This window comes from Dryobates pubescens, chromosome Z (genome assembly GCF_014839835.1).
Source record: "Dryobates pubescens isolate bDryPub1 chromosome Z, bDryPub1.pri, whole genome shotgun sequence".
Classification (NCBI taxonomy): domain Eukaryota; kingdom Metazoa; phylum Chordata; class Aves; order Piciformes; family Picidae; genus Dryobates; species Dryobates pubescens.
Genome location: NC_071657.1, coordinates 91,158,118 through 91,171,167, shown reverse-complemented (window position 1 = coordinate 91,171,167; position 13,050 = coordinate 91,158,118). Strand labels below are relative to the sequence as shown.

The 13,050-nt window shown below is 44.5% G+C and overlaps 1 protein-coding gene across 2 annotated transcripts in view; it reads left to right on the top strand.

Annotated features, from left to right (window-relative positions):
- The window catches only part of LOC104299324 (LIF receptor subunit alpha), a 57,657-nt gene that overhangs the window by 37,567 nt on the left and 7,040 nt on the right, over window positions 1–13,050 (top strand). For both annotated transcript variants that reach the window (XM_054178176.1, XM_054178175.1), the window contains exons 10-15: window positions 33–178; window positions 5,464–5,629; window positions 5,796–5,866; window positions 6,743–6,956; window positions 10,869–11,048; window positions 12,637–12,738. In XM_054178176.1, the coding sequence (XP_054034151.1) occupies window positions 33–178; window positions 5,464–5,629; window positions 5,796–5,866; window positions 6,743–6,956; window positions 10,869–11,048; window positions 12,637–12,738 (879 nt within the window). The remainder of the gene's footprint in view (window positions 1–32; window positions 179–5,463; window positions 5,630–5,795; window positions 5,867–6,742; window positions 6,957–10,868; window positions 11,049–12,636; window positions 12,739–13,050) is intronic.

The window sequence follows — 13,050 nt, the reverse complement described above, 5'->3', positions numbered from 1 at the left end:
ACTGAGTTGGGTCATTTTCTTTACTTTTTAAGTTCATCCAAAAGCTCCAGAAAAGTTAACTGTATCTGGAAACAGCTCTACCAGTGTCCATCTGCAGTGGTTTATCAATGGCAGCTTTGCTGAGATTAGACTTCTGTGTCAAATTGAAATTAGCAGTGGTCACTCTGGACAAAAAATGGTGAGTGCTATTTCTAATTACTGTTTTGGGGAAGGCTCAGATGTTGATCTTTTTCTCTAAACTAATCACATTTCAAATTATTTTCTCTCTAAGAGCTTCATTCTGATGATCCTATAAAATGATTAATGTGGTAATGACTAGAAGTTCATCTTCAAAAATTAGAAAAAGTTCTGCTTATCTCCATTATTGTCTGCCTATAGTGATTTGTGCTGACCCTTCAGTAATAGTCCTTATGCTTTGTCTGTCTCGTTGCAAACTGTATTAATACATATTTGTTCCAGGATGCACAGACTTCCACATGGTTGTTTCAGAGAACAGCTGGTTTGCTTGCTATCATCAATTGACTTGCATCTGGCTGTAACAGGGAGCTGCTGAACCTGCTTGTATGCCAGTGATACAGAGACAGGACAGGGAGGGATTGCCCCACTGAACTTAACAGTAGATAATCCCCAGTGAAGACCTCTGCGTGCAGAGAGACTATGACATTTCTGGCTGTGATTTGGATTTTCCAGATTTTGCAGCTGCTGCCCAGATTTGGTGCCCTGTCTTACCGACTGGAGCTTAAGATAATAATTATATACCTTGCCTCTAAAATAGTAGGGTAGTAGTTAATTCACAAGTTGTAAGGGTATTTTTTAAACACTATTAAAGCGCTGTGTGTGGAAGCCTTAAGCTTTCATATTTTCTGTGTAATGATATGTGTTAGAGCAGTGCTCAGACATTGAGTACTGAAAAAAAAAAAAAGATATCTTTGGAATTAACAGGAGAAGGAACTAGGTTTTAGATATACATAACTGTTCTGATGGGTGAGCTGTGTTGGATTTTGCTGCATAGTTTGAGGTACCATCACCCACAGTTGTCTGACATTTCTCTGCTCCTAACAGCTCCTGCTTCTGGAACAGTGAGCAGAAAAAACAAGCACCCAAGTGCCACCAGCTCAGTTAGCTTAAACTGCTAAAAAAGTAGACTTCTACCATTCTGTCTAGCCAGTTAATACTTCTTGAAGCCTCAGGCATGCGTTTGTTCATCAGCTGTCTTACTAGGTCAGTCGTATGGGGCAGCAGGCGATACCTTGCACTGCTACATAAGGTTGAGTTGCTGCGCCTGTATCACAGCCCACAGCTACAGATATTTTGAAACACAGTGAACTTGGTAACAAGTTTTTTACTGCCTCATTACTTAATAAAAACAGTCCATATGTCGGCCAGACCCATCTCATAGGGAACTCTTGTCTTCCTGGAGCCCAAGTTAATGATGTTACCAGAAGGCTGCCCAGGTACAGCCGTCTGACTACTATCCTTTACTAGTTATGCAGATAGGGAATGATGATGTTGTAATCAGAACTCCCAGGGCTATCAAAAATGACTTCAGGGCCCTGGGAGATCTGGTTGAGGGGTCAGGTGCTCAAATAATTTTTTCCTCAATACCCTTAGTTGCAGGAGGGAATACCATAAGGAACAGGACAGCAGCCATAGTCAACAAGTGGCTTAGAGGCTGGTGCAGTCAAAAGAATTTTGGGTTTTTTGATCTTGGTAAACTTTCTACTGCACCAGGCCATCTGGCAACAGATGGAGTACATCTGTCCCAAAGAAGGGGAAAGATCACAGTATATGAGAATGGCCTGTCCCCCAAAGGTAAAAAGACTCTGGGAAAGGAATTGGCAGCTCTCATCGACAGGGCTTTAAACTAGTTTCGAAGGGGGAAGGGGCTGAAACTAGTCCCCTCAGGCAAGAGTCTGGGGGCGATAAGCTAGAGTCAGAGGTCAAACCAGCAGCCCAGCTGAGGTGCATGTACACTAATGCACGAAGCATGGGAAACAAACAAGAGGAGCTGGAAGCCTTGTTGCAGCAGGAAAGTTATGACATAGTTGCCATCACAGAGACATGGTGAGACGACTCACATGACTGGAGCACTGCAATTGACAGCTACAGGCTCTTCAGGAGAGACAGGCAAGGAAGAAGGGGTGGAGGGGTGGCCTTGTACATCAGGGAGGCACTAGATGCCATTGAGATGGAGATCAGGGACGATCAGGTTGAATGCTTGTGGGTAAGAATTAGAGGGAAGACCGGCAGGGCAGACATCCTGGTTGGAGTATGTTATAGGCCACCCAACCAGGAGGATGATCTTGATGAAGCATTCTGTAGACAGCTAGAGGCTGTCTCAAGATCTCCTGACCTTGTCCTCATGGGCGACTTCAACCTGCCTGACATCTGCTGGGATCTCAACACAGCAGAGAGAAGACAGTCTAGGAGGTTCTTAGACTGCATGGAGGACAGCTTCTTATCCCAGGTGCTGCGTGAGCCTACGAGGGGCAAGGCTATGCTTGACCTCCTCTTCACCAACAGGGAAGGGCTGGTGGGTGATGTGGTGGTCGGAGGCTGTTTAGGGGCCAGCGACCACGAGAGAATTGAATTCTCAGTATTCGGTCAAGCTAAGAGGGGCAGCAAGAAGACCTCCACTCTGGACTTCCAGAGGGCGGACTTCAGGTTGCTCAAGGAAATAATTCAGAGGGTTCCTTGGGATAAAGCCCTTAAAAATAAAGGGGTCCAGGAGGGCTGGACCTGCTTCAAGGAAGAACTGATGAAGGCACAGGAACAGGATGTGCCAGTGTGCCGGAAGATGAGCCGCCGGGGCAGACGGCCAACCTGGATGGGCAATGAACTTTTAATAGAACTAAGGGATAAAAAGAGGGTGTATCATCTTTGGAAGAAAGGTGAGGCAACCCACAGAATGGTTAAGGATGTAGCCAAATCATGCATGAAGAAAATTAGGGAGGCAAAAGCACATTTGGAGCTTAAACTGGCCTCTGCTGTGAAGGACAACAAATATTCCATCTATAACTATATAGGGTGCTGAGAGAGCTGGCAGATGAGCTGGCCAAGCCGCTCTCCATAATTTTCCTCCAGTCCTGGCTCACTGGAGAGGTCCCAGATGACTGGAAACTGGCCAGTGTGGTCCCTATCCACAAGAAGGGACGGATGGAGGAACCCAGAAACTCCAGGCCAGTCAGCCTGACCTCAGTGCCAGGGAAAGTGATGGAACAGATTATCCTGGCAGCAATAACCGCGCACCTGAAGGATGGCCAAGGGCTCAGGTCCAGCCAACATGGATTTAGGAAGGGCAGGTCCTGCCTCTCCAACCTGATCTCCTTCTATGATCAGGTGACCCGTCTGGTGGATGTGGGGAGGCCTGTGGATGTGGTCTACCTGGACCTCAGCAAGGCCTTTGACACGGTTCCTCATAGCAAACTCCTGGCCAAGCTTTCAGCCCGTGGCTTGGATGGGAGCACACTGTGATGGGTTAGGAACTGGCTGGAGGGCCGAGCCCAGAGAGTGGTGGTGAATGGTGCCACATCCAGCTGGCGGCCAGTCACCAGTGGTGTGCCCCAGGGATCAGTGCTGGGCCCCATGCTCTTTAACATCTTCATTGATGATCTGGATGAGGGCATCGAGTCCATCATCAGTAAATTTGCTGACGACACCAAGCTGGGGGCAGGAGTTGATCTGCTGGAGGGTTGAGAGGCTCTGCAGAGGGACCTCGACAGGCTGGGCAGATGGGCAGAGTCCAACGGCATGAGATTGAACACATCCAAGTGCCGGGTTCTGCACATTGGCCACAACAACCCCATGCAGAGCTACAGGCTGGGGTCAGAGTGGCTGGAGAGCAGCCAGGTAGAGAGGGACCTGGGGGTGCTGGTTGATGGTAGGCTGAACATGAGCCTGCAGTGTGCACAGGCAGCCAAGAGGGTCAATGGCATCCTGGCCTGCATCAGGAACAGTGTGGCCAGCAGGAGCAGGGAGGTCATTCTGCCCCTGTACACTGCACTGGTTAGGCCACACTTCGAGTACTGTGTCCAGTTCTGGGCCCCTCAGTTTAGGAAGGATGCTGAGTGGCTGGACCGAGTCCAGAGAAGAGCAACAAAGTTGGTGAGGGGTTTGGAACACAAGCCCTATGAGGAGAGACTGAGGGAGCTGGGGTTGCTTAGCCTGGAGAAGAGGAGACTCAGGGGTGACCTTATTACTCTCTACAACTACCTGAAGGGAGGTTGTAGACAGGCAGATGTTGGTCTCTTCTCCCAGGCAACCAGTACCAGAACAAGAGAACACAGTCTCAGGCTGCGCCAGGGGAGGTTTAGTTTGGATGTTAGGAAAAAGTTCTATGCAGAAAGAGTGATTGCCCATTGGAATGGGCTGCCTGGGGAGGTGGTGGAGTCATCATCACTGGAGGTGTTCAGGGGGAGACTTGATGGGGTGCTTGGTGCCATGGGTTAGTTGTTTAGGTGGTGTTGGATTGGTTGATGGGTTGGACGCGATGATCTTGAAGGTCTCTTCTTATCTGGTTTATCCTATGTGTTCTATGAAAGTAGCTGTAAAATTGCTGTTGGGTTTTACAAGGCATTTTGAGGATGTGTTCAGCAGCTTTTTCATCAGTATGAGAGATTGTTGGCTTTTAAAATATATTTTCCAAGTTGTTATTTGGTTTTAGAAATGCACAATTAGTTGCATTTTAAATTCACTTGGAGTCCAGATTTTGGCAGCTGTGATGCACATGTATTATAATTGGATGCAGCATAGATTTTCCCAAGCTTGGGAGTTATCCTGAGGAATCATGAAACTTAAATGCTCCCTAGACTCGCACCATTTTTAAGAATAATAGGAGAGACTTATCCTGTGATAAGAAATAAGGGCAGAAATCACCTGGATAAGACTTAGATACTGTCTTTTGGAGGAAAAATGACTGCTTAGGAAAACCACATGATAAACATGTTGCTCAGAGAAACTGTCTTTAGCATGCTTCTTTGCATGTGTGTTAGGAAAATGGCCCCTGTCCCACCCAGTTTCATGTACATACCAGGGCTGAAATCCTATTCTGGCTCATACAAGCAGTTTTGCTACATATGAATAGAAGAGGAGTGGATGGGATAGATGGGAATCAACATCCCCCTGTGGCATGCAGAACTCACCCTGTTGAAGGATCACCAGTGTTATTTCCCTTTTTTATGCTTTATATCTCAGAGGTGCTACCTACTGCCATGTTTTATTTTCTTTGCTATATATATATGTATATATCTTTATTTTGGCAAACCTCTGATTTTATTTTTTTTCCCCCTTTTCTTAGGGTGACAGCATAGGAAATGGTGTTCTTTTTCATTAATTTCTTCATAGGGCTTGACTGCAGCTTTTTTCACATTATCAAGGTTCTTGGGGGGGAAATGAAACCTTCAGCATAATCTTAGGAACAAAAAATGTATATGGGTCATGTCAATTTCTCTAAATTTCCAACAGCACAATGTGTCCATGCCTGGTGGAAAATTCTCGACTTACACAGCTCAGGTGAACACACTACACCCGTACACAAAATACCGCTTCAGGGTGCGCTGCTCAGCTGCTGACCACTTCTGGAGGTGGAGTGACTGGAGCAGAATAGAGGAGCACACAACACTGGAAGCCCGTAAGTATGTTTAACTTCTTTATATAAATCTTTGAAAACACATCTCAACAAAAAAACCAACTGTTCAATAGGCAGTAAATTGTCTTCTCTGCAACTTGGGAATTAAACCAAAAAAATGACCCTTCCCCCCCTCCCCCTCCTTTTCTTTTTCTTTCTTTTTCCTTAGCTCCTGCAAGAGGACCAGATATCTGGAGAGAGAGAAGTCCTTCTGGAAAAAGTCTAAAAATCTACTGGAAGGTAGGATTGGATGTTAGGAAAAAGTTCTATACAGAGAGAGTGATTGCCCATTGGAATGGGCTGCCAGGGAGGTGGTGGAGTTGCTGTCATTGGAGGTTTTCAGGAGAAGACTTGATGGGGTGCTTGGTGCCATGGGTTAGTTGTTTGGGTGGTGTTGGATTGGTTGATGGGTTGGATGCGATGCTCTGGAAGGTCTCTTCCAGCCTGGTTTATTCTATGTAGGTAGAATGCATACAGTTTTAAAATACCATGTAATATAAACCTATGAAAAACTATTTCCTCACACATTTATAAGTACCAGGACAAGAGGACACAGTCTCAGGCTGAGCCAGGGGAGGTTCAGGCTAGATGTTAGGAAAAAGTTCTATACAGAGAGAGTGATTGCCCATTGGAATGGGCTGCCTGGGGAGGTGGTGGAGTCGCCGTCATTGGAGGTTTTCAGGAGGAGACTTGATGGGGTGCTTGGTGCCGTGGGTTAGTTGTTTAGGTGGTGTTGGATTGGTTGATGGGCTGGATGCGATGATCTTGAAGGTCTCTTCCAACCTGGTTTATTCTATGTATTCTATGTATTCTAAGTGAATGACATTTATGCACAATAAATTGAATGCTTTTCTTAACTTTTTATTGAACCATACACTGAGAGCAGTGTTTCTCACCAAGTGAGAATGAAGGATTAAATTTTTAATACATCTCAGCTGAAAATGTAAACCCTAGGAACTTGTATTAGTTCTCAAAGTTCCACTTGAGTAGCAACATTTTTCTCCCTCATAGATCTCTACAGTCATCAGGCTAGATTAAGACGCTAATTTTGTATTGCTCTATGTCTTCTTTTGTTTATTCTGTTTTGGTTTTAATGTGTTCTTTGTCTGTTCATAGCCTTTATCCCGCTCTGAAGCCAATGGAAAAATAGTGTCTCATGAAGTGTCCTGCTACCTGCTAGAGACACCACTGGAGTATAAAGAAGTCATCGAACCCTCACACAGTACTGAGATAAGACCTGGAAAAAATGACTGTGTAATCAGTGTTGTAGCCAAAAACCATGCAGGGTCATCTCCTCCTTCAAGGATAACAAGTGTGGAACTTCCAAGTGGTGAGTGCTCCCAGCAAACACCTTCAAAGCTTGGGGAATACTTGGGCAAGTCTGTTTATTGAAAAAATAAGATAGATACAGACTTCAGGTTTTTTTGTATTTGGTTTTGGCTTTATTTCCCAACCCAAATCTACTGGGTGGGGGAATTAAATAATTGCTGGTTTACTTTCAGGGTAATGTCTCACCAACTAATTGTGCTCTCTGCAGAAAAGGAGGCTGATGGTGTGCAGCCTCTGCAGCTATTTGTACTTTTCTGGAGACCTTCCAGGAACAAAAAGGATGAATCTTCAAAGTATTAGTGTCTGTCTGTGATGTTCAGGAAGCTTAGTTTATTTCTCTGTGTTCTTGTTGAGACACTCAAAAGTGTTACATACTGTAGAGATTCAGAATAAAGTTTTGGGAGTGTTTTGTGGCTTTTTAAGGGAATAATTGTAAGTTCAATGCTTGTGAGTTCTGCAGGAGAATATTAATTGGACTGGTTGGTAAAGTGTTGGCACCCTTGTACTAGAAGCCAGTGTTTGGAAAGGAGGTAGGATTTTAGCTTCCCAATTAAAGCTGTACCACTCTTGCTGTGGGCCTTTGTAAAGGGAAATAGTTGAGCCAGATAATGATTTTCTGCTTCTAACTCGGAGCTTGGGGAGAAGATAATGTTGGTTGGGGCTATTGAGAGTCCATGCTTCGCTGCACACCAGGAAGAATGTAATCTCCCAAAGCCCAAACCTTTACCTCCAGATCTGTTTGAAGCTCTACAAGGAGGACAGCTTTACACCACAAGGCCCCCCTCTACTTGTCTGCCAGGAGTATGTGTGGTGCTGCATCTCCTTCCCCATCCAGAGAACAGGGATCACAGTTGTCTATCTTGTAACTTAGGTTCTGATAAGACAGGGCCATCTCTTGTAGGAAGAAATGTGCTTTGACTGAGATGAGAAAAAAGGAGTTTGTTTCCATGCAGAGGAAGACAATTTCTCTTAGTGTTTCTTGTGCTTCTCCAAAACAGCAATACCTAAATGTGTATTCTTAGGCTGCCCCTTGGAGGGAAAATGAGTTGTACAGGACAGTTGAATGAATAAAAAATGCTTTCATAGCTCTCCTTCAGCAGTGGAAAGAATAAGACTCTGGAAGTTGAGGAGGTCTTTGTGATAGGTTTGTGGTGTGGGACAGCTGATGGCAGCTGGAGCTTTGCATTCAGTTATAGCTTTCTCTCAGATGCCCAAATTTCCCTTTGGAGTTACTCAACATGCTTGTTGAAGACTTGCTCCTAGGCTGGTGTAGGAATTGTCTGAGTCACTGACTGGAGTCATGAAAGGTGACTCATTCACTGAACTGACTGACATTTCTGCCCAAACATCTTTTCTGCCTGCTTCCTGTGTGTAGCACTGTGCACTGGGTTAGGAACTGGCTGGAGGGCCAAGCCCAGAGAGTGGTGGTGAATGGTGCCACATCCAGCTGGCAGCCAGTCACTAGTGGTGTGCCCCAGGGATCAGTGTTGGGCCCCATCCTATTCAATATCTGTATTGATGATCTAGATGAGGGGATTGAGTCCATCATTAGTAAGTTTGCAGATGACACCAAGTTGGGAGCAGGTGTTGATCTGTTAGAAGGTAGAAAGGCTCTCCCGAGGGACCTGGACAGATGGGCAGAGTCCAACATAATGGTATTCAACAACTCCCAAGTGCCAGGTGCTGCACTTTGGTCACAACAACCCCATGCAGTGCTACAGATAGGGGTCAGAGTAGCTGGAAAGCAGCCAGGCAGAAAGGGACCTGGGGGTACTGGTTGCAACAGGCTGAGAATGAGGCAGCAGTGTGCCCAGGTGGCTAAGAAGGCCAATGGCATCCTGGCCAGCAAGAGCAGGGAGGTCATTGTGCCCCTGTACTCAGCACTGGTTAGGCCACACCCTGAGTACTGTGTCCAGTTCTGGGCCCCTCAATTTAAGAAAGATACTGAGACACTTGAACGTGTCCAGAGAAGGACAATGAGGCTGGTGAGAGGTCTTGAGTGCAAGTGCTATGAGGAGAGGCTGAGGGAGCTGGGGCTGTTTAGCCTGGAGAAGAGGAGGCTCAGTGGAGACTTCACTGCTCTCTACAACTACCTGAAAGGAGGTTGTAGCCAGGTGTGGGTTGGTCTCTTCTCCCAGGCAACCAGCACCAGAACAAGAGGACACAGTCTCAAGCTATGCCAGGGGACGTTTAGGCTTGAGATGAGGAGAAAGTTCTTCACAGAAAGAGTGATTGGCCATTGGAATGGGCTGCCCAGCAAGGTGGTGGAGTCACCAGCCCTGGAGGTGTTCAGGAGGGGATTGGACATGGCACTTGAAGCCATAGTTTAGTTAGTCATGAGGTGCTGGGTGGTAGATTGGACTTGATGATCTCTGAGGTCTTTTCCAACCTTGTTGGTGCTATGATTCTGTAGTCTAAGTGCTTTAAATATCCATAAGAAAGCAGTGGCTCTGAACCTTAAGATCTGCCTGAGGACCTATGAAAACCAAAAACACAAAGGGTATTCTGCCTTAACTAATTTTTCTCTCTCCTTGAAGAGTGTTCTGTAGAGACTTGGAGCGTGTGATCTGGCTGTTACAGTATCTCCTGTCACAGTAGTACCACAACTGTGGTAGTAGTAATTTCTACTAGTCTAGGTTGCAGCTGTGAGCAGGACTGCCCCAGGTGAATTTCTAGTTATCTGGCTTAGGAAATAACATTTTACTGTGGTGTGTTTAAGCATTGTTTAGAGAGTACATGCTCACTTCTATTAATAAGTCTTTCCTGTAAATAGGAAAATTAAAACAGAGTAATTACAAATATGCTCTCTTCAAGCATCATAGAAGCATAATTTCACTGGATGCATCATTGCTTCTAGAGAAAAATACTCAAGGATTTGTGGAGTTGACTTGCATTTTTCACTCTTATGTCTTTCTTGCCATGAGCAACCTAGAAAAGGATACCGATTGCATGCTTATCTGTATGTAAAGATTATGTAGAAATAGGCAGTCCTTCAACATTTCACAGCACATTTGTGAGAATAAAGTTTTCACAGCACTGGCTCTTAAAAACAGCCCTTGTCCTTCAGCCTTCCATAGTTTTAATAACATGAAATAATAGACGCAGTAGGGAGCATAAATGAGAGCACTGAAAAAGGAAAAACTGAAACCCTGAGATTATTTTTGCAGATCTGTTGTGGGGCCACAGCTGTTGCGGTGGCCTTTGGAAAACATCCCTTAGCTCGACGGGGTCCCATCTGATGGACAGCCACAGAGGGAAACTGCAGGAATCAGAGTCCTTCCCAGATTTGATCATTTCAAGGGCAGCTAAAACCTTTGATATTCAAACACAAGAATAATAGAGTGAAGGCAAAGCTTTTCTTTTTAATTTTCCTTAGTGCTTTGGTGGTGTTTTTTCAATTTACCCTTTGTAGACTGGAGCCTCCATAAAGTTCACCAGGGACTTGACTTTTGCTGTTGATTGTTAGTGAAAAATGGTTGTCTATGGTTAGGCAAGTGACAGCAAGACACTTTGAATGAAACACAATCCAAACCATTTGATGAAATGGCAGCAGGAATTTATGGCTGGAGGCTCCTGCCAAATTGGTGTCAACTCAGATTTGAACCTGACGTCTGATGTAAACCCTTACCTTGCAAAAGTGCTTTTTAAACCAGTCCTGAGCTGCAGTACTGCTGTCATTGTACTCAAGGCTGGCTGAGGGATTTGCTGCAGGCTACGTCTGATTTCCAGCACTTCAGAAAGCATAGCTGAGTGCACCGCTTCGAATTTCACAGTACCAGGAGTGTGCCTCTCCATCTTTAGAAATTATTGCAGTTTATAAAACCTTTGTGCTGTGGCTGGAAGGCTTTCTTCCATCTTGGACTGCAGGTAAGTGCCTGCTTTCTGATGGATTTTAGTGTCATCTTTCTTGCAGACAATGTCAATACAGATCGAGCCGTGGCAATGGGGAACGGAATTTATATTTCTTGGAATTCTTACCCCAACGTGACCTGTGGCTATGTAGTAAAATGGTGTTATTCATCTGGCTCTGAACCCTGTAGTGTGGACTGGCAGAAGTTTCCTTCAAATAAAACAAACGCAGTGATAAAGTCTGGTAAGTCAGAAATAATTTTTGTGAGTCGTTCTGTTTGAGAGCCTGAGCAGCGAGTGGAGTAAGAGCAGCACCAATGCTGTATGCTGGAGATTGTTGCATTGCTATGTGCTTGTGTATATAAATGAACCCCTTCTTGGTACTGTTTTTATCTTAATTTCTTTTACACAGCCTTGCCAAATCCAAATATCAGTCTTGAATTAACTGTTATCATCCTCTGTTTATTAACTGCTTTGAAAGTTTCTTTTCTAGCTACATTCAGCAATTTACCAACTCAGCCTAATGCGTAACATCTAATCTAGGGTTTGAGATTCTAAACACAAACAGCACTGCTTATGATGGGGGCAGTCTAATCTGTTGTTTTTACACGAGGCAGATTTTTTTTAAGTGTGACCTCCGTGTTTTGGCTTGCTGACAGCAATTGAAATTTCCTGGAACAGGGCACATTCCAGGTCTCTAGATGCTGGTGGGTAGATCAGGGAAATGAAACTCAGCTGTGGAGAGACTAGTAAGAGCAGTAGAGGAAAGAGAGGACTCAAGAAAGATGTAGAATTTTTTTTCTACTGTTTCAGAGGGTATATATTTGCTTTTTAGAGTAGTAAAATCTCAATTACAGAAAGCGGCTTGGAGCTGTGTACGTAGGAAAGTTAGAGGCTAGAGTGGGACCTGGGAGGAGGGGCAATGTGTTTTCCTGCTTGTAATTGTAATACTGTGCATGATGTTTTCATTTGTGCTGGCTAGAGCTTGGTTTTTCTAAGCAGACAATACCACGTCTGTCCAATGATGCACTGCTCTGGTCCTGAGCTCTTCTCTGGAATGGTTCTTGCAGCATGTTGTGGGAGTTTCCAGGCTGCTGGGCTCAAACTGGTAAATGCACTTTTGTGCTTAGTCCTGCCAGGAGAGTCTCTCAGACTGGACCTGAACTCTTGCAAAAGCCACCTGACTTCTGTAGATGTCCACAGTGGCATCTTATATAGAGGAAAACATCTTGAAAGTAGTGTATCCCTGACTTGAGAAAAAAAATGGTAAATTATTTGTGCATTGTATTAGCAAATGCCCATGCCTCCACCAAAGACATGTGAAGCAGAAATTTGGTGACAATCTGTGTTTTGTAGAGTTAACTCAGGCCTGGAGTTCATTGCTGAAGTGCTTCATTGTGACATTTGAGAGTTCTCTGAATTTCTTTTGTACAGTTGATATAATAAGCCTGGGTATTTCAAAATGTATTTGTATTTCTGAGGAGGAGGAGGCAGGATCTACATGGCTGCCGTGGGAGGAGAGGAAGGGGATAGTTTCTGGTAACTTTGGTTTGTATTTCCCCATGGAAAGAGCAATTTGTGCAATTTGAGTAGCTTGTTTTGAATCCTGTTTGTTTAGAACCAAAACTTCTACAGGAGCTAGTTTGCTTACTGCTCCTAAACTGCATCTGATGGCATAGATTTTATTGGGATTACAGGTAGGGATATTATTTACACCTAACACTGGTCTAAGATTTTGTCATTTAAAAATATATATTTATATAAGTCTGTGTCAAAGTTGAAAGCATCGCTCTTCACACATGAAATATTCTTACAGTGGTTTTCTCTTGCAGCTCTGTTTAGGCCTGGCGTAAGATACAACTTTTCACTATATGGCTGCAAATCCAGTGGATATCAGTTACTGAAAAACATAACTGGGTATATGAAAGAGCTGCGTAAGTGCATTTTATTGCTCAGGATCTTTACAAAGTAAATTTAGACTGTGTCTATTTTCAGCTCAGCATTGGCCGAGAAAGATTGAGACCAGAATCCCCATACAGTATTACTGGCTTCTGTTTGTTCTCTGTATATAATTGTAATATATTCCTCCAGCCACTTCCAGTTCCTAGCATACAATTACCCTGTGCTCTCCAGCTTGTGTGGCAGCACAAGGTATCACAGATTTTTTTTCTGAACAGTGCTGTTCAGAGTTGAAGTCATAGGCATAATTTGAACCATGTGGATGGGGGCACTTCTGCAGCGAAGTA